Source organism: Sinohyriopsis cumingii, chromosome 14 (genome assembly GCF_028554795.1).
Source record: "Sinohyriopsis cumingii isolate HCF-2022 chromosome 14, ASM2855479v2, whole genome shotgun sequence".
NCBI classification, from domain to species: Eukaryota; Metazoa; Mollusca; class Bivalvia; order Unionida; family Unionidae; genus Sinohyriopsis; species Sinohyriopsis cumingii.
This window is the reverse complement of record NC_142974.1, coordinates 27746611-27773410: the sequence shown is the minus strand read 5'-3', so window position 1 is coordinate 27773410 and position 26800 is coordinate 27746611. Positions and strand designations below refer to the sequence as shown.

The window sequence follows — 26800 nt, the reverse complement described above, 5'->3', positions numbered from 1 at the left end:
TTTTACAATATTCTCCACGACATTTTTTATCACATTTGTTAGTGTTTCCTTGACGCAGCCACGCACAGTTGTTCATTATATGAATGATATCTTTTTAATTAAATTTACACCCCTTCTGCTGATATTAATTAAAAGATTTTATCAAGACCCACAAGATATCTTGTTCTTGGATCATGTAAATTTATTGTTATAAATCCGTGCGGAGTAGATTGCGCTCGTGAAAAGAAATCTTTGAATTTAATTATATCCATGTCACCACCACACCAAGTTTGATGAATATTTCTAAGTGTGTGTGTGTCTACGCCATTAAACACAACTAAAATGTTGCAGTTGTCTCTAATCACCCTCGGAATTTGTGTGTATCGTTGAGTAACATAGATCACGTCTGTATTTTTATGTCTACCTCGGGAAAATATTCTGGCTGGATTTGATTGTTTATCTAGCATCACATCGTCGCATACAACTAAATTATTAATAAATCCGTCTAAAACATCTACGGATGGTGCTTCATCAATGTCGGTTATAAACTCTATAACATCATTACCTTCATCAAGTAATCGCGCGTTTTCATTGAAATCTTTAAGTACATCATAACATCGTTGATCATCAGCGGATGGTGCTACTAAATACAATTTATCCCATTTCAACCATCTCATTATCAGATTAAGTAATAACTGCGTCTTACCCGATCCAGATGGTCCTATGATAATCATTCTGATGGAATTTGGTAACGCAGGGTGGTGTTTAACTGGCTCTCGTTTTCTTGTTGCTGAGAAATCAATTATATCCATATATATTATGTCATTAATTTATATTGCTTACGCTGTAGAGTTTAAACCCCAACTACTGATTTAGCTACGGTTACAACAAAAAATAAAAAAATAGCGTATGGTGGAAAATGTTCTGTGTGCGGTAGAAAGAAATTTTCGATTTTACCTAATAAGCGCGGTGGTGATATTACTAATTTGATGTCAAAGTTTCCAGGAACTCCATGGGCTAAATACAGCGGAGAAAAACATCTACCAGGATATAATTATTACGGTCCTGGTACCAGACTTGATATCAGGCTCGATAATCAAGATCAACCAAAACCAGGCGAGGAACCAATAAACGCTATTGATCGAGCTTGTCACGCTCATGATGTAGCTTATAAAAGTAAAAATCTACAAGACAGACATATTGCAGATGTGAAATTAATTCACGCGTTAAATTCCATAAAAAATAAAAATATTAGAGAATCATTAGCTAATTGGTTAGTAAGATCCGCGATGAAAGGTAAATTAGCATTTGGTTCTGGTAATTAATAATGGAATCGATTTATTATTCACCAAGAGGATACTGGAGAGGCAAAGCAGCAATTGGTAAACTTGCTGATGCAGCAGCGGTTAAACATTCTACTGTTAAAACGTGGTTATCCAAACAAGCAATATGGCAAATTTATCTACCACCACCGAAACGAATTCAGTACGCGTATTTCGATGTCAGTGTTCCTAATGAAGTTCATCAAGCTGATATTCTGTTTTTACCGCATGATACTGTGCGTAGAAAAACATACAAATACGCGCTAACTGTAGTTGATGTTGCAAGTAGATATAAAGAAGCTGAGCCGCTATCAGCGAAAACATCATGTGAAGTAGCCGATGCGTTTGAACGAATTTATCAACGAGGACCATTACGATGGCCACAATTATTACAGGTTGATCCTGGTAAGGAATTTCTTGGTCCAGTATCATCGTTGATGAAACAACATAATACCAAAATACGAGGAGGTCATACTGCAATTCATCGTGATCAGGCAATTATTGAGCGATTTAATCGAACACTCGCTGAGCGGTTATTTGGATATCAATACGCGAGGGAATTTATTCAGGATAAAAGATCTCGCGAGTGGGTTGCAAGATTACCAAGCGTGATAGCTGCATTAAATAATGAGATTACACGAACAACAAACATGAAACCCATTAATGCAATTACAAAAAAAAAATATACCAACACAACGAAAAGATGTTGAAAAACAAAAAATATTGGGTGATGAAGGTGGTAAAGCGAGAGCGACTGATCCTATTTGGAGTGTTACCACACACAAAATATCCACCGTGACAAGATCCTCAGGTAGACCTGCAATCTACAGATTAGATTCGGCTGCTCCTCAACGTGGATTTACACGTGAACAACCACAAAGAATCCCCGCGGATACACAACTACCACCGCAATCACTTAACTAGCACTAGTGCCAGCACCCCGACGTCGATTACACTCAAGACAGGTCAACATGGTATTTTCTCGTGTATGACCCCGACTATTATCTTTTCTATCTACGGTAAATTGTCTTGAATCATTACTCGAATACCTCCACAGCATTATACATTTGCAACTTGCGCAATGATTATTCTGCTGCTATTTTAGCTCAATAATAAATTCAGCATCAAGATCAAAGTCACGTTTATTTTTTTATCAGATTGTTTGTATCCGATTAATTTTTTTCTTATTATATCATCATCGATGATGTTAAATTTATCAACGATTTCAGGAATTACAATTCTACGTAATTGAGATATTTTTCTGACCCTCGATACCGATAAATAAACTAAATTTGACCACTCGATACGATCGTCTACAATCCAGACTCGTGTGTCAGAAATAGTTAATCCCTGAGACGAGTGGATCGTCATGGTGTATCCCAACACCCATGGAAATTTGTCAGCGCGTAATGCATCTTCGACCACACTGATATCAACGGCGACAATATCATTTAATACGAGATTCTGTTTTTCAGTCTGTCCTGGAATATCAACATTAATATTCTGTTTTCGTGTATCTGATGGTCTATAACACAACGGTACGGGCAATTCTGAGTATTTTTTGTTATGTAGTTGAAATAACTGCTGTTGTAAATCGTCTCTGATTATTTTTCTGCTTGCTACTATCAAATCGGTGGGTCTCCATAAATTTAAAAAATCACTCATTGAGGTCTCCGAGATCACTCCACGTATTATTTCACACTGAATTTTGTTTGATTGTAATCTGATTAATTTTTTAAACTCCTTTAAATTTGCATTGAGAGCTCTATGATCATTATCTATTTCTTCGTAATAATCAACGAAATTTTTTAACCAATCATGTGGAGATGGTCCAAGAAAAGGTGGCGGTTGACCATGATCGCCACACATTATTATAGCGGTATTTTTCGTCAGCAACCAATCAAGAAACGTTTTTAATGTATCCAACGACACCGTACATATCTCGTCCTAAATAATTATTTTAGGTATATATTTTTCTCCCATTCGTTCAGGAGTCCATGTATCCCCGCGCCACCGAAAGAAACTATGATACGTGCACGATTGTACTTGCCGTTGTTTCATCTCGCGTGCAAGTCTATGTGTGGGTGTCAGCACGATCATATCTGAATTTCTAAAAACATTAATTGCTCGAGTCGTTTTTCCGCATCCACCAGGTCCATTGAGATATACTGTCTTATATCTAGTTATTGGATCACTCCATGATGGCGCTTTCGACATTTCTGATATTTTTTACCCTTACGATAAAAATCTCTCATTGGAACATCTGCTGATTCTGTATAATTGTGTAATAATTCTTTTTTATCCTCCACGAACTCCATCGTTCATCATTACTTGTAAATTTCATAACAGGTTCTAAATATTTACTTGAAATATAAAACGAATCTGTTGCGACTCTGACTGCGGTCTCAGGAAATCTATTAATCATCGATAATAAATTTATGGAAACATAAGCCAACATGGAAGATCTTAGATGAGTATACTGTGGGGAGACGTCATTTATGTAACTAACGATCGTACCCAATTTTGTTCCGTCGGATAAATAAACACTTTCTCGATTTACAAATATATTTCTCGCTGTTGTATCAGCGATTATAAAATCGTACTCGGCATCATCTAAAATTAATCGTGCGTGATGTCTTCTATGATCATATGCACCACCTTGAGTAAATTTACCTATAATTTTTCTACCGAGATCTTTTGCGGTTTTGAGTTTAATCTCGAGAATTTTAGGAATATCATCTTCGGAAACATCAGGACATTTTTCCTTAAACTCGCTAATAACTTCATCGAGATTGATAGAATCTGACATGGGCAACCAAACTTTGGTCTGTGCATGATATGATATAATCTCCTCACTGACCACCAACGATGTCAGTATCGCACAATCTAGCACATATCGTAATAAAACTATAGGTGCCCAACGTTTTTCACAAAAATGTCTACCAAACCAAACATAACAAATCTTGTGAAGATTTTCGTTAAACTCGAATGATTCAATACAGGCGAATCCAGTCAGATCAAAATCAGGTAATGGTCCATTAATTGCCACTCACGTCATCTCGTTTGTTGGGTGACCAAATCTTTTAAAGTACACAGAACAATCTCCGTATCCTAGAAAACTTCCTGGATAACATGCAACCATATCAACCGAAATAACATCATTGTAATTATATTTGGTATTCCATAATCCGCCATGTCCGTATTCGACGCAACTTGCGCGTACGTCCTCGAGTAAATCAAATCGTGTTGGTTTCCATGAATTTTTTTCTCTAGCAAAATGAGCCGCAACAGATGGAACGGTAAAACAATTAGTAAGTAATTTGTCAGTATTTTCCGCGTGCTTGTACTCTAAAAACTTCTCCGCAAGATTTTTCATCTCGTCATGGAGGGATTCTGTTCGATATATTTCACCATTTGGTCTAACAAACTGATCAAATTCACCTTCCTCATTACTTTTAAATAACCATACTGATACAGGATCGTTTTTACTTATTTCGTTAATAAAATCAAACATACTCATATCTGAGGGGTAAAATCTAACAGTTCGATCACGTGGAAATATTGTTATTGCGTTGGTCCATGCGTGCGCGTTATGATCAATAATATTTATTGGAGCTCCTTTCGATTTATATTTAGATTCGTACAGTACCTCTCCCGTTATTGTCGCTACGGTTATTGGAAATTTTAATATTTTTCCTAACTCAGCAACATCTTTTATTGTAGCAACGGTATCCTTAACTGAATCAGCCCACGAGTTTATTTTTTACGCCTTAAATCAGTTAATCCATTTCCACGCATCGCGTTTGTAAAGTGTTCTATTACTCGTTCGGCTACACAATTTAACCTTGAAAATTTCATGGGTGCCAGTTTATCAACGTTGGGTTTTTTATTTATCTCATAGATTCCATAAATAACCACTGTTACAGGATACGCTAGCTCATAATACGGTTTGTCAATACCCGTCAGTAGACCTGGTCTGGAATTTTTACTTAATATGACAGTTTTATTATTGCCAAGGACAGGATCATATTTGTCACGGACAATCCAACTACCTGTTTCTGTTAATACAATAAATTTTACTCTGAAGAAATATTTTTGATTGCCCTCATACTCAGCGATGTAGTTAATGATAGTTGCCGCTCGCTTGTCATTCACTGTGGCGTCCTTGACAGTATTGCGTATAATCTTGAACGTTGACCATGTATGAGATGCACCATCCGTGTAAAATTCTTTCTTGGCGTCGTGAATTTTCGAGATCAAACTTTTATTTTTCGGATCAACCAAATCTCGCACTGGCAAGTCTGGAGATAATCTGTCGAGGTTGAATTTATATTTAACAGGCCTAGTTTGAGATAATCTCTCAAACTCATTCATATAATTAAATATTTAAATAAAGAAAATCATATATATACAATGTCTCAATGCAAATGGTTGATGATCGGCTCAGTAAATCGATGCAATAAATCCTGCAGAAAGGAATTTTGTTGGATGCACTTACAAAGTATACGACGAGGAAGTCTAGGACCAATACCATTTCTGCAGTGTGGTATTGGAGTGCGAGGAAAAACAGGATTATGTGGAAAGTGCGGTGGAAAACGGTTGAGAGAACTCAAAAGATATTATGACAAAAAATAATAAAGTGAAAACGCTATAAAATCCGTGAAGGATTATATATCAAGATTTCAGACAAACAATGATTTAAACAAATAATATTATTATAATGGAGCAAAATATATTTGTCCCACATCCTGTCATTAAGAATTACGAATCAGATATTAATGGTGTCATCAGACACTGCAGGTTAAAAAAACCAGTTGGTTATATTAATAATCATGGTTATCTAATGTTCACATACGAGGGGGGAAAGAAACATTATCTGTGTCATAGATTCACGTATGAATGTCATAATGGGATGATCAATGACGGTCTAGTGGTCGATCATATTGATGGGGATCCTCAAAACAATAATTTATCCAACCTTCGTGTTGTCACGCAAAGCGTGAACTCTGCATGTGGTAATACAGGAAGATGTAAGACAGTTTCTAGAAGGGCGGTAAATTCCACAAACAGAGAAACTGGCGAAGTAATTATATTTTGTTCGATGCATTCAGCTGCGAAATATTTTGATATTACCCCGCATTCAGTACAAAAAGTAGCAGAAAATATATATAAAACCGCTTTCTCGAAAAAATATAAACAGAGAATCACCTTCCGATATCAATAATTATCATTACCACCTCGAATTAATTTTTTTAATTTATGTCACAGTATTTCCCCCATATACTACTTACTTTTTGACTCATGAAAGGGAGGTAATTTTATGATCCTCGGTATATGGTCATAATTATCTACGGTTTCTAACTTACAAAAATATGCAGTTCGTGTATTTTTCTGTTCTATTCGTGAAACATTTAGAACAACACAACACATAGACAGCATAAACATTACATCTAAACTACAGAAAACCGACATTTATATTCCTGCTTACAGAGTGTAGAATCCAGCATCTAGTCTGTATCGATCGTGGCGGGTTAATTTTAGATCTACGGTACAGGGATCCTGCATGTATTTACTCGATTACAGAAATACGTGTATATAGTGTTTGGAATTAAAAATCAGTTGCATTTTACTTGTTTAGAGCAGAAATATACATGATATATACCTGTATACGTATGTGTGATTACGTATTTGTGTGCGTATGTGTGGTTACTTTTTTTATCGAGCAATATTGACAACTAAATACTCCCTTGACCATGTTCATGGATACAGATTTACGAGTGGGAAATCTCGTAATATATATTTCTCCATAGAACAGATATAGAGAGGACTGAAAATCTCGTAATAGTCATAGGAAGGATGAAAAAATCTAGCAGTTATGTTATAGGAAGGATGAAAACATCTAACAGTTAGATGTTCTATCATAGATGGCGTGGTATAGTAAATAGGAAATTCCTTAATCCAGCTTTTATAAATCTAACTTGTTTGGTGAAAACGTATTTCTTGAATTCAGAATTGTATTTTGAGCAAGTATATTTGAAATTGGTTCCTTAGCTATATATTAACTTCCGAAACATATGTTTGTAACAAGATTCGATGGCTCAATCAGTATCGTATTGGACTGTGACGCTCGCGGTCCAGGATCGAATCCCCATGGCTGACAACTTGTTGGTGGTGCGCATAATTGCGATTTTTATAATAATGGGGGACCCCCCCCCCGCTCAGCAAAATTCAACCACCATATCGACCGGTGGTTGATACATATTTTCGTATCACCCACGGGATTGATTATTGTGGGTGAGATTTTGCTGAGCGTATATGTTTGTACTGTCCTTGTATATATTCATTGCATATATCCATTTCATTGTATATATACATTTCCTTAATTAAGTTATATGTTTGTGCCGTCCCATGCATAATCTGAGCTCGCTAATACACTCGATAGGGGCTCGTCATTCATAATCTGAGCTCGCTAATACACTCGATAGGGGTTCTTCATTCATTGTATACGTTGTACTGTCCTTGAAACATCCCGACGAACTCGATAGGGGTTCTATAGGGATAATTTTTTTTTATTTTAAAGATTTATATATTACACATGAAAAAAGATGGAATTAATATATCCGATGAACTAAATCCTGAAAAAATAGTTTCTGATTTTGAGATTTTACAAGAACGTAAAAACCAGGGAACACACACACTATCATCTGAATACAAGCTCATGAAACGGATTCAGGCGGCAATGTTTCAGTCGCTAGCTACCGTAGAAGATAATCAGGTGAAGGAATTCGTTCCTCTCTCTGCCGCAGTAGAAAGAATTAGATCGCTGTTATCCCACGAGTACGAGGAAAAGAAAACAATTAGTACTCGCATAAGACTATTAAGAAAAATTATGTTAGCGAGTAACCCCGTTACTGGTGAAACGATCCAAAGTAATAATTCTGGTGAAAATGAAAATGAAAGTTTTGGTAACAGGGGTACCTGTCAACGCTGACCACGTGTAGATCTTTGATCAGAAATTGATGGGCTAGAATTATGTAAAATGATCAAATTTTCAGAAAAAAAATATTTCTGAATAAAAACATATTTCAGAAATATTTTTTTTTGCAAGGCTGATTATTTTGTACCAAACACCATATCAGTAATAAAAGAAAAATATTTTATTTATTTTGAAATATTATTATTTTTTTTTAAGTTGATCGAATTTAATACAGCAGTGAGTCTGATCTCTGTTACAAATGTTCTCGACGGAGCTCATCTAACTGTTAAGAAATCCTCGTGTCCGTGTTCATCAATAACTAAATTGATCCGTGTTTTCAAGTACTTCTTTGTCATGTATAAAAACCCTCAAGTGTGGTACATTACATAATATTTAAAATTTCACATACAGATTTATCACAAGTTCTTCTCCACGTATGTCAATTAAGGGATTAAGGTGGTCTGTGAGCTTAAAATTTATTCGTGTTAACATATTATTGTGACACCGCAGATACACAGGATTAGTTGGTTCTTGCACGATTAAACTTCCGGGGGGAACTTGTGGTGTAAATGTGTATAAAATATATCCTTGTTGAGCCTGATTTGATTTTCCGAGATCTATTTGATAGCTGCCATCGATTACGTCACAAACCAGATTGACCACGAGAGTGCTGGTTATATTAACGATTCCCGGAGATACGTGTCTGCCGCCGCCGAGTGGATCATTATTATATCTAAGAATAAACTCCGGTGGAGTTATTTTTTTCCATCATCGATTATTTTAGGAAAATTTTCGTTGATAAGATCCTTGAGTGATTTTGTCAAGTCGTCGGTGGCAAATCCTGGTAGTATAAAATCTAATAAATCCGCTTGTTATTTTATAATGATCAAGATAGGTTTGTCTCGTACTTTTACCCGTCTTAAGCGGAAGAATGCTTTCATTTATAACATCAATAAAATATCGATTAACGTATTTAAGATCTAATATAATTTGATTCAGATGTTGTATTTTTTCAATAATTTATTCTTTCAGATTGTTATTAGGATACTCCAGGATATAATTTTTAAACAACTGTGTTAATGTCGTTAATGTATTTGTAAACTCGGCCTTAATTTCGTCGGATATAATCCTGACATATTTTTCACCAACAGTTGTGGTTGAAGCTGTCACATCAACAACAACAAAATGAGGAAATATTGGTGTAATAAGTTTTCCACCAGCAGCAGCAACAGAATCTCTCCATGCTGGATATTGGCGAGAAAATCGATATCCTGGAACTGTTATAAGTTTTGCTTCGTCCGTGAGAAATTCACCAAAATTCGGTTCTGATGGTCCATGATATTCTGGCGTAATATCAGGCCAACCTATTACGGATCTTATCGTGGACTGATAAATATCAACGACGTAATCAGGCGAGTTTATTTCGATTGTAGAAGACAGTGTTGGTTCATGAACATTAATTGATATTTTTGCTTCTTTTCCGGTTATTTATTTTATTATACGCTGAAATTCCTCATTGATTTGTTCGACCTCATAACTGCCAGTTGGTATTCCAACAACAACCCAGTCAGGTGTTCCATCGGGTTTATTTTTATTAGCAAATACAAGCGAATTATTTGCTGGTGTACCATGAAATGATTTTGATCGATATTTGGCCAGCTGTAATATACCCGTAATTGCGCTAGTGCTATTTCTTTTACTGGAATTGCAGTAGGAAAATTAACACTAAATTCAGGATTAGACGAACTTACCGAGATCATCGTTATCTTTGGCGGAGTTGTGTTGGTCACGATCTGCTGGAGTAATTCTGTCATTATTAATACTTGTATCTTTAATACCGATACCTTCGACGTATATTTTAGTCATCATTGAACACTCGAAATCAGATATAATTCCATCACTGAGACTCGCTGATAACAACCAGGATAATTTCGAGTATGCTACCGTCGCTGTGTGTAATTTTATTATGTAATCGGATAATTTTTTGTTCGTGCAAGTACATATTTTTTTTTGCGATGATATTAAGCACACCTGCAATAGTTGTTGCTGCTGAAATACAAATAGTTACAGCTGCTGGTGCCATCATTGTCACCGCTGATAATATGACACCGGTTTCAGCAACAACAGCGGATACTGAATAAACAATTACATCAACGATACCTAATCGTCGTCGATATTTTTTTACTTTTACTGTATATTGATCGACTTGATCTTTTAGCGCCGCCTGCCATTCACGCGCTTGATTGTACCTGTATTGTACACCATTCATATATTTTTTATGCAGTAACCAATTGAGGTGTTTCAGCAACACATTCCAAACACCACCAGTAAGATGTTGCGGTTAATTTCTCATCAGCTGCTTCCAGGATAAAAATTTCTTCGGTTCCGCTATTTAATATAACAGATACAACCCCGGAAAACCTATCCGTTGGATGACGCTATGGAAACGTTGTAAATATTTCAAATTTTGCAGCACTGAACACGGACAACCTGTACACGCCAGTTACTGTTGCTGTATATTTGATAGTTTTATTTTGCTGTGCCCATGTGCAAATCCCGATGATACCGTGTATACGATGTTTGTGATATGCCCGGGAGTTATTTCAGCTGAAATTTTAATCAAATTGGTTTTGTTGACGATCTCAGGAATTCCCGCTACGATGTCTTGCTGTGTTTGTTTGATCGTGTCTAGGTTAGTTTTGATATCAACGAGTTTTATATCAATGGCGTGCGGAGTGCCAAAGAATTTATCTATGCATTCGTCGGTTTTTTGAAAATTTCTTCGAAATCTTGCAAAAGCGCCCACGTGAACATCATACTCAGCCCGCAGCGTGGATAGTTTTCCATCCACGTTGTCGACGTTTTTTTTTGTTGCTGCGTCTTCGTCAGATGTTGGATCTCTTAAAACTACTATTTTATTTCCGTTCATGCTGAGTTCACCCGTCATTGTGTCGCCGGTGTTTTTCACGCGATTAGCAACGCTTCTTGCAATTTCATTTCTAATTGCTGCAAATGATATACTTGAATCTCTGATTTTGCCGCTGTCAGTAAACACGGGAATATTATCCGAACTGCACCAAGTACTCGTCGAACTATATCATTCCATCTGATATTGCTCGTTTTTAGTTTACCATATCGATCTTGAAAAATAACAACTTCATCTGGGTCAACTCCAGCCAGGTTCATGATATCAGCGAGGTCATCTTTAGTCGCATACTTCGACAGATCAACGTCATCGAACTTTTTCTTAACGCGTGAGGATCTTCTTCCGTAAATATCAACCATTATAATAAGACCTGTTGTTTAAAACGCTTTACGCTCAACGAATCGGTTACTTGTATAATCATGCACAACTTTATGTGGTGGTTTGGATGATTTTGATATAGCGTCGAGTACATTAATTACTTCACGGCCACATATTGGCAGATCTGTCATTGTTTGTGTGGGTAGCGTTGAATACCAAACTTTATAACCAGAGGTTCTTGCGTGAAGTGGTGCGACATACTTGATAAATTCAACGGGTGGAGCTAACCCGTACGAATCAAAATAAACGATTCCATGCGGATCAACAGCGTATGATACCCAATGAGTACCGAGTCCTGAATTCGAGTCTAGATTAATAATACCTGTTTCGAGTTTGTTTTGTTGTTTCGGTAATTGATCTCGCATAAAAACACCTCTAAAGGCTTTTATTTTTAATTTTTTAGCAGCATCAAGTAAATCAAAATTTGATGCTCGAACGTCTAACGTGGAAGCCTTAGACCTCTCCCCCAACGAGATCCTGGCAATCTTAAGCCGCGTCCCGCTTTTTGTATCCATTTCCTGTTGCTTTCTTTAGAGCCATTCCAGCAGCTGTTCCAACAGCACCTAACGCGGCTGCTTTTGCTACGGCTGGAGCAGCAGCAGCTATTAACGCTGGAATAGCCGCAAGAAGTGGAAATATACCACCTATTTTAACCATGTCTTTGATGGCGCTCGGGGAAAGATGAAATTGAACTCCAGTTTTTGATTCCAGGGCTTTATTGAAATGTTTAATCTGATTATTTGTCAACGATAATTTGTTTGGACCACCACTAATCTGATCTCGTTTTAGTGATATTTTAGTTCCGCATTTGCTGGCGGTTTTTGATTGAAGCTTTTTTACCTGACCAGGAGTCAGAGTAACATTAACATGACTATAAGACATTTTTATATAAATAATATTTTTCTGAATAATTAAAGATTTTCCACTGGTGCATCAACGACTCTCATTCGACCACTACCGCCTTCAAGTAACACGGCTTTATCGCTAAGTATGACCGCGATTGCTCTGTAGAAGCCGCGAACAAGTGGTGGACCAGCTATATCAGGAGGAGGTCTAGTAACACGAGCTCGAAAGTGTATATCAACGACAGATTGCTTGGATAAATCAAGATGCTCCAGCGAAAAATAATAAATCGGATATAGACCTGTAAAATCTAATTGTGATATTTGCAAACCAGTATCTACATTCTGATCATGTCCCATGAATGACATCAAACGATGATATGCACGCACTACATGATTTTGATTAAAATTTAACAATATATCCTCAGCCGGTTCTTGATGTCCATTTATCCGCAAGGAAACTTCATTAACTCCAAGGTTATCAAATATCATATGTGAATGTCTTTGATTATTCATCCGAGCATTATCTTGCAGTGCAATAAAAATATGTCGTGGTGAAGAAACACCCTGTTGTGATGCTATATGCCATGTAAATAAACCATTAACATTGCTTTGAGCAGCATCTGTGGTTACTGTTAACCATGATATCAATGATTTACCGCCTTGATCCATAAAAGATAGTAATTTTTGTTCTTCAGTAATTGATGGTGTTATTACTGGCATCCACAATGAAAGTTTTGTTATATTTACTTTACCAGCATCAACATCAGCAGCAACACCAGCACCTCGCCAGATTGCATCATTATCATCACTTTTTCTTGCGAGCACAATTGTGTGTTTAGCTCCAAAGATTACCTTTCTAACATTTCTGCAAAATCCAAAGATGTGAGATAATGGAATTGCACATGAGAAATTTCTACTATTTCCCGACAACGCTGCTCGGCGTGTTGCAAATCCTAGGTTGAAAGTCGGGGCAATACCCTTTATAATTTCAAATTCACCATCTGGTCTAGTTTCACGATCGGGGTTGGCAGCTTCTGCCTGATTAGCAACAGAAGTATCCCGTGGTGTGAGTAACTTGATATACTGATTATGGTTGGCGTTGTCGGTGGTATCCTTAGCAAACATCATTGTTGGACCGGCCGATCTTATAAAGTCGTCAGAATATCTCGCTAGACCAATCATTGTTGTAGCAACATCAACATTCTTCTGAATTGATTCAATATTTTTTCCATCAATCATGTATGTGGCGCTATCAAACAGTGCCATAATTCCGTATTATCCCCCTTTACAAGTTCACCTTCTACTTCAATAAACGCCGCAGCGGGTAAAACATATCTACTTGTATCATGAACCTGTAATTCGATTCTCCCCCGCTGATCTGGTTGTTTTGCGTCATAGGAATAAAATTGATAATCACGTACCGATTCATCTTTGAGGACCGGTGTATCCATGTCAAATGCTGGGTCGGATATGCGTTTAAACATTTTATTGTAATTATCATTTTTCCAAATGGTGATCATCGTCGACGAAGACCGCTTCCTGCCATTAAATTCGCTGTTATATTTTTTTCTGCTTCTTCAGATAATTCCGCTAGTTTTTGATTTGCAGCCTGATTTATTATTTTACTGACATTTGCTGGCATAACCTCAGTACTTGCCAGTTTCACTGGTGGTTGTTGTTTTCGTCGCAGTAATCGTGCTAGTCTTTCTTTGATCGCCGAGAACGCCTTACCAGCAACATTGACAATTGCACCAGGAGCTTTTTCACGAACAGCCTCAATAGCCTTCATACCTAATTGTTTTGCAATCGGTATTGCTTTTGCAGCCATCCTTCTAAATAGACCCTGAATAACATCACCAAGTCCATCTCCGTAAATAACCCTATGGATTGGTAATCGTGAGTTTACCGCTCTGACCTGTACAGGTTTGCGATGATTATTATGTATGATCATCTTATTTTTATTTACCATTTATCTAACAACTAGTCATCAGCAAGTTCATCGATAAGTTCTCGGTAAACGCCGATATCCATGATACCACCTTGAAATAATCGCCGACAAATATCAGATGCTTCATTAATTTATTCTGGTGAATTATTTCCGGCTCGTTTTCCTCCTATGAGAACCTCTAACCGTGACACATCATTAATGATATTATCAGGACAAACAAAATCATCTCCCAGACCACTGCCAGTAGCACCCGGTGCATCGTGAAATTCTTCTTCTGGAGATTTCGGTCGAGGAAGTTGTATTTGTTGTTGTTGCGGTGGAGTTTGTTTTTTCTGTTGCTGCGGTGGTGGAGTTTGTTTTTTCTGTTGCTGCGGTGATGGAGTTTGTTTTGTCTGTTGCTGCGGTGATGGAGAAGGTTGTATTTGTTGTTGTTTTTGTAGTTGATCAAAAAATAAATCTATTGCATTAATAAACGCAATATATCTAGTATCACCGCCTCTAGCCTGGTCAGCATCATAATGTATACAAATATCCACTTGTACCAATTTTCACGACTTATAGTATCATCGGCATACTTGGTTTTTAAAACTTCTTTTCGACGATCATAACTCCGTGCGGCAAACTCAGCTAATTTATCTATATTTTTAATTTCCTTTATGTAATTAATATGTTTTTCATTAAATTTATCCTTTGCATCAACCCTTTCCCCGATTTCTTCTGTTCCTGTTTCTGGTACATGATCTTTCATCTCACCTATTTCAGTACGAATTTCACCAACGGGAAGAGGTTGAGCCGCAGCTGTATCAACTGGAAGACCTTGTAAAATCTCCTTTGTCTGTTTAGTTCTTCTTGCTATTTTTTCGGTTTGTGCCGCAGTTTGTTCTAATACCGGAAAAATACCCTTTTTCCTCTTCTCATCTTCCTCCGCAATATCTCCCCATATAGTTTTTTCAACAGCCGCTGAAACTTTCTCAGTAGCTGTAGTGACGGGTTTAAACAGTTTTTTTAGTGTCCTCTTCATACTCAACTTGTGCTTCTTGCTGCGCTTGCAAGTTTTTTCTAAATGAGTCTCTGACAGGAAGAAATTTTTTAATTGCTTCTAATCGTTCTCGTGCTATTCTTGCAGTATGAGATTCTGGATGTATCATTATTTTAATATAACAATTTTTTAATTAACATAGCAGCAGAGAGGGTTCGTCTACAATTCTGTTTGGGACAAATAATAATCGTAGATGTGGTATTGACCTCTATGAAGGGTCACTGTTTTTTGTTTGGTCCAAACACAAGGGTGACCACTCCCTTAAGTGGTCTGATCGCCCTCTCTGCTGCTGTCCCAAAAGATGGATGCCGGTTCTGGCACATAATTGGGTTATTATAACAGGGGTACTCCTTATTGAAATGAACCTTGTTATGATAGGGTGGCATGTGCTGTGCTCGAACCGTCATTTGTACATAAAATTTATGCCTGTTTCAGTTAGTGATATGACTTTGATTTACATAACATGCAATATGCTTGCAACTATAGTTCTGTTGTGAATGAAGTCTCATTAAAATAATATACAAAAATATAAACACCAAACACCAATATGTATACTGGAACAGGGGTGTTAATAAGGTAGTATCACATTTTATTTGTTTTTCCAAACCTAAGCAGAATGTATTATGGCTTGCAGAAAAACGCGCCGGATGATCTACAGGACCAATCTGTATTCCATAACTTAAAGCTATATTTATTACTAGTTGCGGAATTATATCCTCAAACGTTCTAAGTAAGATAGCCAAGGTTGTGTATCCTTCTGGCAAGAATACGTTGCCCTTTGATATGATTTATATCACCAAGTTCGTTCGTCTCATAATCATCAAATACACGATGTGTTCTGGCGGCGGCCATTAAATAATAAATAATGCTTTTAACTGCACGTTATGGGTTAGGTTCACGAAACTAAAATAAAAACTAAATGGCAAGGATATAACATAATTTTAAAAATAAAAAAAAACAACAAAAAAACAATGCTGCTGCAATATAAGAGACAGAAAACCAACAGATACTAACTGGCAAATATGACTTGTTTCTGAGCTCACAGAAGCAAACCAAAGTAGAACGCCGACTAGTTCCAAATGTGTTCTCTCCTCTGAACATTAAGCCAAATATTTCCCACTCACCAGAATCAATGTTTGTTTCGCGGGCGTGCCAACGTTTTATGTTTACCAACTTCACCACACATATTATTTATATTTCTTAATACAGCCTCTAACTTTGTCCAATTAAATTTCTTCCAAATGATCAATAATACCATCTCTCGTTAACAGATCGTTGAAATGCTCGAATAGTAAACGATCTGAGCTAAATACTTTCATGAAGGAACTGAATCCAATATAAGTACAAAAGTATCGTATTATTTCCATTGGGAATACAAACATTACTTCTCGGATCAAAGATAATAATACATGTCTTACATATATAGCGCATATTGTGGCTAAAATTTACGATAATTGATACTTACGGCGTCAGTAGAATCTTGCATCATGCCAATCAAGGGAATCAGCATACTTGCGTTTATTTTGGCTGGCGAAAACAGTTTGTTATCCAAACGTGTACTGGGTGTTTGATCAGTCTTTAACATTGCTGCAGAAATTACTTGCTCAATATCTGGGCCAGTCTTTATTATCTCCATGTCTGTTCCTTGATCTCTCAGTTTTTGCGCTGTGTCCTTAATGTTAGAACACGAGCTGAATTCATCCCCGATATCTCTTTTGAAAAATGCATTCTGCTGTCTAAGAATGTGGTAAACACTTTTTATTTTTTCTTTCATTTTTGCCCCTTCTTGGTCAATTGCTTTGTGTAATTGTGAACACTGGTCGTCAACTGCTTTTAATTCCTCCCGCTCAGCATCATTAATGTTTTTATCCAGTTCCTCTCCCTTTGCTGTGGAGGCCTTGATACATCTCAGCTTGTCTGAGATTTGATTCAATTTCGTATCTAGGATCTTTTTCACTTCGGCTGTAGTTTCAGCGACATATTTTGTAGCATGGTTTTCATGCTTAATCGCCTTGCATATTAAACAAATAGGCATTTTACAGTCTTGGCAGAAAAGCTTGATCTCCTCTTCTGGATGCTGATTACAAAACATACGTTGTCGAATTTTACCTTTCATTTCAGAATCCAGTGTTCCCAGATCACGTATTTTGTGATGCCTAGTCCCTTTCGATTTTTCGTGGGCATAACAGCATGACTGACACAAATTCTCCTCACATTCCAAACATCTACTGCAAGCCACGTTTTTCGGACCACAAAGATCACATGCAAATTTCTCATCCGAGTCAGTATCGATATAAAAGTTCCTTTGAAAAGCCGAAATCCCTTTTTTCGGTAATTCTACACTTGTCCTGCAGATGGGGCAATTAAATCGACCGTTACATAGGTTAACTCGTATATAGTCTTCCAAACACTTGTAACAGAAACTATGGCGACAAGATATTAGCCTAGGATTCTTAAAACTATCCATACAAATACTACACTCCTGCCAATTTGCTGCCATTTTCGAGGGCACTTTCGTTTTGTTCAGCCAATAGTGATAGATATTCGTGTATAGCAAACCGGTTTAGACAAGTTAGCGCCACCTGTTGGACAGCGTACTACTTCCGTGCTTGTCACCAGTTCAGTGATTGCTACCTCGCCTTGAATAGAATGAGGGATGAGGGGTAAGAGAAAGTACAATATGTATGAATGAGTGTCATGAATTCAATGAATCCTCCTTGACCCCGTTTTCATCAAGGATGAGAGGAGGTAAGAGGTCAAAACGTACTTAAGACCAAAACCACCCAAATACCCAAGCCAAAACGTACTAAATTTAAAGGTACCGAAGTAAAAACGTACCCAAATTAAATCAAGTCTAAACACGCCTCAGGTTAGGACACGAAGTGATTTTTTTTTTTTTATATTGCAAGACCCGTCTATCGCTAGATAATATGGTCCAATGCTGTATTATCGCGGCAAACGGGATTTCCCGATTAATTTTGGACGCGCGTCGTCTAGCAGATGTTTACAAATGTCACAGGAGTCTGACGTTTTATCAATAAAGTACGGCGAAATCTCTAACAATATGAAATCCATTTATTGATAATATAAATAAACAGAAGGAGTGCTAGCGTGACCACAACCCTTCGCTCGATTCAACTTTTCTCATGCGTCTTTTATCGCTTCCGAATGGCAAGAAGACTGAAAAACTACACATATACATTCAAAAGACACTAACGTACCAACGCATAACTCTTAAATGACCATGTCCTGAATCCAATCCGGCGAATTAACCTTTATTTTCACCACTTTGGTCAAAATCCCTTTCTAGCAAAATCGGCTGGACGGAAGTAACGCATTCTACCAGTTTCTACCCTGCAGTAAATATGCCTAATAACATGATAAAGTTAATTTCACAAGATAAAATGTTTGTCTTGTTTTGTATTTCAGATTGTATCATTTTATAATTTTATTGAAATTTCCAGAACAGAAATATTTAGTCAAAGTTTTGATAGTAGAAATAACGGTTGATGACGTCATCAACCGTCATAAATTTCCCTAATAGTGGCGTTATACAGTTTCGCATTTTGCATAAGGGTTAGGATTTTAAAGAAAAAGAATGTCCCCGGCTTTCCTCACTGGTTATACTGGCTATTTAGAAAAGACCTTGTATATCTTAGGTATAATGCAAAGAACCTTTAATTCCCTTTATTTTGGTGTATGACTGATGGGTGTACTATGGGTTATAGAGTATACAGCTTGGCCTTACTTCAAATGTGCATCTTTCAAAAAAAGTGCTAGCTCTACTTGGTCATTTTCACTTCCTGAACTTCAGAGGTAAATTGTATAAAAAGAGCCGATAACTTTTTTTTACATTTTATATATTTAGTAATTCATTCACTGCACTTTCAGAAGCTGGTATTGTCTAGTCTGGCAAAATTCATTTTCCCTATTTTAATAGCTGCTATGTATAGTGTACTTTAGACTAATTCAGACTGATTTTTTAACACAAGGGAGCAGTCATTTTAGTTAGCAGTGTGCTTAAATCATGTAAAATTTCCAAAAGTACAATATCCAAAAGAAATATCATCCACATTGCATTAATGTAGCATAGAGGTATGCAAACATTCTCTCCACTGTGCATGTTTTAAATGCGAACTACTTCACCTTACATACGTCACTCTCTCAAAAGTATATATTATCTGGTGAGCGCCACCAGTATTGAAAGATTCTGCGCCGTGTTCGGTACAAATATTAGACTTTGACGCATGTTTACTGCAGGGTAGAAACTGGTAAAATGCGTTACTTCCGTCCAGCCGATTTTGCTAGAAAGGGATTTTGACCAAAGTGGTGAAAATAAAGGTTAATTCGCCGGATTGGATTCAGGACATGGTCATTTAAGAGTTATGCGTTGGTACGTTACTGCCTTTTGAATGTATATGTTTAGTTTTTCAGTCTTCTTGCGATTCTGAAGCGATAAAAGACGCATGAGAAAAGTTGAATCGAGCGAAGGGTTGTGGTCACGCCTGCACTCCTTGTGTTTATTTATATTATCGATAAATGGAATTCATATTGTTAGAGATTTCGCCGTACTTTATTGATAAAACATCAGACTCCTGTGCATATGTAAAGATGTAGCCTGTAAGTATGCAAATATTGTACAGTACAATATCCTCTCAAATGTCTACATTTTTTAAAAGTTTACAATGAAAAAGAATGAACCATATGTAAGTTAGGCAAATACCGCGATAATATAGAGTTGTTCCCCCATGGTACGTTAATCTATGTCAGTCACCATATGCTGTTATATTTACATTTACGAGCTTCGATTGACAAAGCATTCTTATAGGAATAAAAAGAGGGAAAGTCTTGGAAACATAAATAATAAGTAAGCAGCAATAGCAAAACAGTTTTAATATGTACCGATAAGTACATTAAGTACCGTAATAATACAGCGTCCAGGGCTACTTCTCCGTAAGTTGTTAATAAGCATGATTGGTTTTATATTTGTTTCATTCATCACCTTTATAAATTTAGTAGCCTGGAACGCTGTATTATTGCGGTACTCAATGTTCTTATCGGTACACATTAAAACTGTTATTATTATTACTCCATTGCATTTAAGAGAGATACCTCTACTGGAACTAGACAGGGGTAAGAGTTATCTAGTCACAACAAGCACATTTTCAGCCATGTGTACCATATTTAAAAAACAAAATCATAAAAAATACAAAATATGATCTGGATAGAAATTAACATAAACTCACATGTTGCCAAAAGGCTCAACTTTTTTTTAAGCTAAACAGAAAGTACAACTCTTACATAATGCACCAATCACAGCTAGTGTTGTTCTTTCATTCTGAATGCAATGTTCCTGCACCTTTAGCTCCGCCCACCTGGACTTGTGCAATTGGTACCGTTATACCTACCAGTTTGCCATAAGGTCATGGAATACATTAATGCACCAAGAAAGATCGCGCGAAAGGTTCTCCACTGCTGGACAAGTCCATGAGCTTGAAAAATATAAATAATAAATTAACTGGTTATATATTACGACATCAGTAAAAACAAAATGTACACACATACACACTCAAATAAAAAAGAAAAAAATAATAGAAGCAATACAGTCCTACGACTTTGAAACAAATAATTGACCATGTATATTCCGGGAGCATTTCTAATTTAGCATTTGTGTATATTATACAGTTTTGTTGTTGTTCAGCAACTGATTCTAAAATAGGTGTTGGCAACTAAAACCTCTCAATCACATGGTATTAAAAGCTCTAGTCGGCTGTCATTTACACTAATAACCATTACAAGAGAAGTGAGGATGTAACTTTTTTATATCGGTTTTCTAACAGCTGCCTCGCTTGGTGTTCAGCATTAAGAGGTTAGTGTTAGGACTGGTCGGCCTGGTGTCAGGATTATGTGACTGGGTGGGACATCATGCTATATGTCTGCGGCATGATGCCTCAGTGCTAGACATCACTATAAACTGCCACATTGCTGACATCGTAGCGATATGACTGAACAATTGTTAAAGCTACATTAAAAATGAAAATCACATCACATCATATATATCGGTTTTAGTAATTATTTATAATCCAAATTTTTTTCTATTTATTATTATTTTTATTATAACTATCTCTTACTTGTATGCCCCAACTCAGAAGTTAAGATTTAGGAAAGAAATTTTACTTTGAACTAAGAAGACAACAATTATTTTGCTCTTATACACATGCCTTCCCCCACTCATATACACATACTTTCCCCCACTCTTATACACATACCTTCCCCCACTCTTATACACATTCTTCCCCCCCCCTTATACACATACCTTCCCCCACTCTTATACACATTCTTTCCCCCACTCTTATACACATTCTTTCCCCCACTTTTATACACATACTTTCCCCACACTCTTAAACACATATACTTTCCCCCACTCTTATACACATACTTTCCCCCACTCTTATATTCATACTTTCCCCCCCTCTTATATACATATTTTCCACCACTCTTATACACATTATTCTTTCCCCCCATTCTTATACACATACTTTCCCTCACTCTTATATACATACTTTCCTTGGGTTCGAGTCTTGGATTCGGCTAATGTGGGTATGTGAGAAAGCTTGCCAGTAGCTTCTCGTGGGTCGGTGGTTCTTTCTGGGGTTTTCCCGGGTTCTTCCTCCACCATTAATACTGGCCGCCATGTATAGCCTATCGTGTGCTGAAAAATGGCATTAAACCCTACAACAAATACAACTATATACTTTCCCCCCACTCTTATACACATTATTCTTTCCCCCCACTCTTATATACATACTTTTCCCCACTCTTATACACATTATTCTTTCCCCCCATTCTTATACACATACTTTCCCTCACTCTTATATACATACTTTCCTTGGGTTCGAGTCTTGGATTCGGCTAATGTGGGTATGTGAGAAAGCTTGCCAGTAGCTTCTCGTGGGTCGGTGGTTCTTTCTGGGGTTTTCCCGGATTCTTCCTCCACCATTAATACTGGCCGCCATGTATAGCCTATCGTGTGCTGAAAAATGGCGTTAAACCCTACAACAACAACAACAACTTATACACATACTTTCCCCCACTCTTATACACATACTTTCCCCCACTCTTATACACGTACTTTCCCCCACTAATAAACAAATTTTCCCCACTCTTATACATATTATTTCCCACACTCTTTGCACGCATACACCGATGCCACTTAATACTTTCTAACACTCTTATCTACAGATCTTCCTACACTGCACATAAATGAATTCCCACTTATATACATTGGGACCCCGCTATAACACGGTAGTTGGGAGCCATAGAATCCGACCGTGTTATGAACCGGATCGTGTTATATGCAACCAACTCAGTTAGCTGAAGAAAATGTAAAAAAAAAAAAAAAAACACAAAAAAGGTGGGGTAGTACATGCGGGCGGAAAAATATGTGCTTCGTTGGCACAGTTGCTATCTTGAATTAATGCATATTAAATGAGAAATACACCTGTAGTGAAAAGAGAGACGACATCATACTTTATTTAGAGAACCATGAATTGGTACATATACGTGAATACTGTTTATATATAAATGTCTAATGTATAGCATGATCAAAGTATCAACGCAGTGTACTCACCTGCGAACCTCATCATATACATTGAATCCACAATACAAGTAATTCCATCGAAAATTTGCATACACAGCTTTAAAATATTCATTTATTTTGTAACAGGTCATATTGGTCTGAATTCAGTGGAAAAACATAGCACAATCACGTAATGAATGACGAAGCACATTTACTTTGAAGTACGTTCAAAGTTGGTAAAAGTTAGTTTGCGTTTTAAGCCGCCATTGGCATAAACTTTTTCCCTACAAAAAGGAAACTTTCACAGCACAGTTAATGTGTTCCAGTCACGTTTGAAAATGCAAAAATCCATCACATTCCATCACTTTTATTTAAGTTTGGTACTGACTTCCTTTGAAGAAAACTTCTTTGCCGTTATTAAAAGATTGTAGTCAGCTTTCTTTGATGAAGGCTGCATGCGCTTTTGAATCGCCGCTAAAGAACAGCTTTGGAGAACCAAACGACTGCCCATTTCTTATTGTGGCGGCAACATCAAATAATTGTATTGTATGATTGAGACGGGGATTTTTTCCATTTGCTGAGTAAGTTTTCATAACAGTCGGTGCTTCAGAGGTAATCTGTTTCCCTTGAAATTTTAGCAAACTGTTTTATCTGGATACATTTTTAAAAGAATTGGCTGTCGTTGAGACTATTCTAGTTACTGTCCCTCCATGCCTACTGAATAAACCAATAAGAATTTTTAAAATATTTTTTAACATCTGTGGTAGCAGCGTAATGCTGCCTTCTACGCATGCGTCTGAAAATTAAGAAAGGGTCAACAAAAGATAGAGATGCAGGTGTTCTGACAACATGGATTATTACAGAAAACGTGAGTGTGCTGAAGGATTTAATTCTGAGTGAAAAGAAGAGGAATTTTGCTTACCATCCACACACAAATGCGTCTTTGTAAATATATTAATTACTAGCGAGCGGCTGAAAATCCGATGAAAGACAGATTACGAGAGAATGCCTTGTCCAGTTAATCTCCGTTACCAGAAATGTCAACAATAAAAAAGCGGATATTTCACAACATACGAATTCGCGTTATAACGGAACGCGTTATAGCGGGGTCCCACTGTACATACCTTCACACAAACTTGCAATTAATGTACACATGGAATTGCATTATAAGCTAATTATTAGGTCATGAGATTGCCTTTCTTTAAGTACAGATTTTCTTTATGTCCAAGACAATATCATTCAAACATCCATTCAGTATCCTTTTCTTCACAAGTTCATTCCATGCAATTAAAACTGAGAGACCAGACTGGAAATGTGATAGAGTAATATATGGGTTAGATCGCTTTGACCAAATGAAAATGAGAGATACAGAAAAATGTAACAAATGTAAAGCTCAAGTAACATTAGGGTAATGTTTAGAAAAACAACGATATGTCACATGATTGGCTATGATGTTTTGTGCAATTGAAACATGGAAGAGAGGTATTGAAAAAGTTCTGTGCAATATAACTACCCACCCATGCGCAAAAATATCACTATATATGTAGTGTGCATAATGGCCTGGTGGTCTGAGGTGCTCATCTTTACAGCTCACTGCCATCTCACCTCTGTCATCATGGGTTCGAGTCTGAGCCAGTGTGGGTATATAAGAAAACTTGCCAGTACCTTTCTGTTAATTATGTTAAGCCCACACCAGCACAGACACACACATGCACACACACTCACATACACACACACACACACACATATATATATATATATTTACTTATTTGTTATGATAATACATTGGTTATTATTGCATCACTAATTATATGCCATATTTTATTAGGTACGATTTATTCTATACGTAAAGTTTGTTATGTTATGTGGATATTTTATTACATACTGGGCAGACATCATGTGATATAAATGTTGTATTACATGCTGTACAAACATCATGTGAAATGGCTGTTTTATTACATTGTGCAGCCATCATGTGATGTGTGTTTTGTTATATGTTGTACAAATATAATGCTGTGCGAACATCATGTGATATGGATCTTGTGTAGAGATATCATGTGATGTGAATGTTTTATTATTTGCTGTCCATACACATGTGGCTGTTTTGTTACATGCTGTGCAAACATCGTAAATGAATATGATGTGGATGATTTACTATCAGTTGTGCTTTTCCCATTATATATTCTAGTTAAGGACAGATAAGCTTGCTATTTTACTTTTAAACCCTTTCAGGTATCATTGTCAGTTATTGAGAGACAGTTTAGTATATTTAGTATTGATTTTATAGAAAGCATGTTAATTCAGATTTTTCACCTTAGTAAAAAAGTATAACCTGTACATCAGTTAAATTTGCAGCAAATAGGTTTTTGTTTGTGTCTTAGTAAATTATGGGGAGCAAATAGGCTTTCTGATGGTGTATTAGTAAATTGTTTACTGACTTGGCCTGTTTCACATATAAAAAATGAAGTGCTTAATGAATCTGATAACCTGATGCCTGTGGCACCTCTAATTTCAGACCTTTCCCTTTCTATATTCTAAGTGACAGGCACATCATCTTGTCAAAAAAGTATAATTTGCCTGAGGGAACTTTGATTGCACTGGCAAAAGGTTACTTTAATATACCTATAATTCTACTGTCAGTAGGACAAAAATACAATTCTTAATGCCAACTTGTAATGTTTTATAGTTTAACCTACTGCTTTTTAAAATTAAGATTTTTATTTACAATATTGAAAAATGGAAATAAATAAAAATACAGTATTTTACATTTTCTATCCACACAGGACTGAAAACAGCGAGAACCAGTCTGTTTGGGTCAAGAACTGTTTTATCAGTTGTTGCAACTGGGGCAGTGATGAGTGTCTGAGCAATTGGATTAAGACTAACATGGATACATAATATTTGAATACACTTTGTTGTAATCTAGAGAGTTTAAGTAAAATGTGATTTTTTTTTAGGTGCTAAAATTAATAAAGAGATCAAATATGGTCTATAATGATTTTTGTATCTATGAGTACAAAATAAGCCATCTCTTGGTGGAGTCAAGAACTAAAGGAAACACCAACAAATTATTTCATAAGAAATATTTAAGTAGGTATTTTGAATTGTTGTCATCTTTAATTGCTAATGCATTGTTGATGTCCTTTCAAGTTAAAGTAAACGAATAATAATAATAGTGTCCCCAGCTCACTCTGACAATAGTGTAATTGTTAAATATGTTAAGCAGCACCTAAAGTGTCAAGAAAAACTTTATAAAGCAAGACACACTTCAGATTCTAATGAATATCAACACTGCTGATGTAATTAATAATGGGAACATTGATAGAGCAGTTGGATAATGCTTGACACAGGACCTGGAGAATTTTTTTTCACATGAAATATTTTGAAATCTGAATAAATACACAGATCAGTTTAATATTATTTTGTTTATTTGTTTCTTTGTATTGAAAGTACAGCAATTGTAACATGTTGAGACAAATACTAGTTGAAAACTTTGGGTACAAGGAATTGGAGTCAGGACTTGTGGAATATCAGTCAGTACTAGTAATATTCTTTATAAGTCACAAGCCCTAGGTATGTGTCTGATTATATCCTCATTGAGCATTTGAATTGCAAATTGTATAGAGCCAGTCACCAGTTTGTCCTTGATAAAGGATAATTTCTTACAACTAAGACTTAAAATTGTCTGGGGACTTGGCTACTGACTTTACTAAAAATGCCTTATACTGTGGGCTTTGACTGCTACTGACTTTACTGAAAATTCCTTATAGTGAGGACTTTGCTACTGACTCTATTGAAAATGCCATAA

The 26800-nt window shown here is 36.5% G+C and overlaps 1 protein-coding gene and 1 long non-coding RNA gene across 7 annotated transcripts in view; one reads left to right on the top strand and one right to left on the bottom strand.

Moving 5' to 3' along the window:
• Positions 1 to 18744, bottom strand: part of LOC149783479 (heat shock 70 kDa protein 12A-like) — an 80981-nt gene extending 62237 nt beyond the window's left edge. For 5 of the 6 annotated variants that reach the window (XM_089931732.1, XM_089931733.1, XM_089931730.1 and 2 more), the window contains exon 1: positions 16879 to 18628. In XM_089931732.1, coding sequence (XP_089787858.1) covers positions 16879 to 17913 — 1035 coding nt within the window. In that variant the 5' untranslated portion in view covers positions 17914 to 18628. The other variant, XM_089931728.1, reaches the window with a different exon arrangement.
• Positions 18745 to 19638: 894 nt separating this feature from the next.
• Positions 19639 to 26407, top strand: LOC149783478 (uncharacterized). The gene is made up of 2 exons (XR_016413606.1): positions 19639 to 19806; positions 25776 to 26407. It is a non-coding gene; the product is annotated as an uncharacterized LOC149783478 (long non-coding RNA).
• The last annotated feature ends 393 nt before the right edge of the window (positions 26408 to 26800 follow it).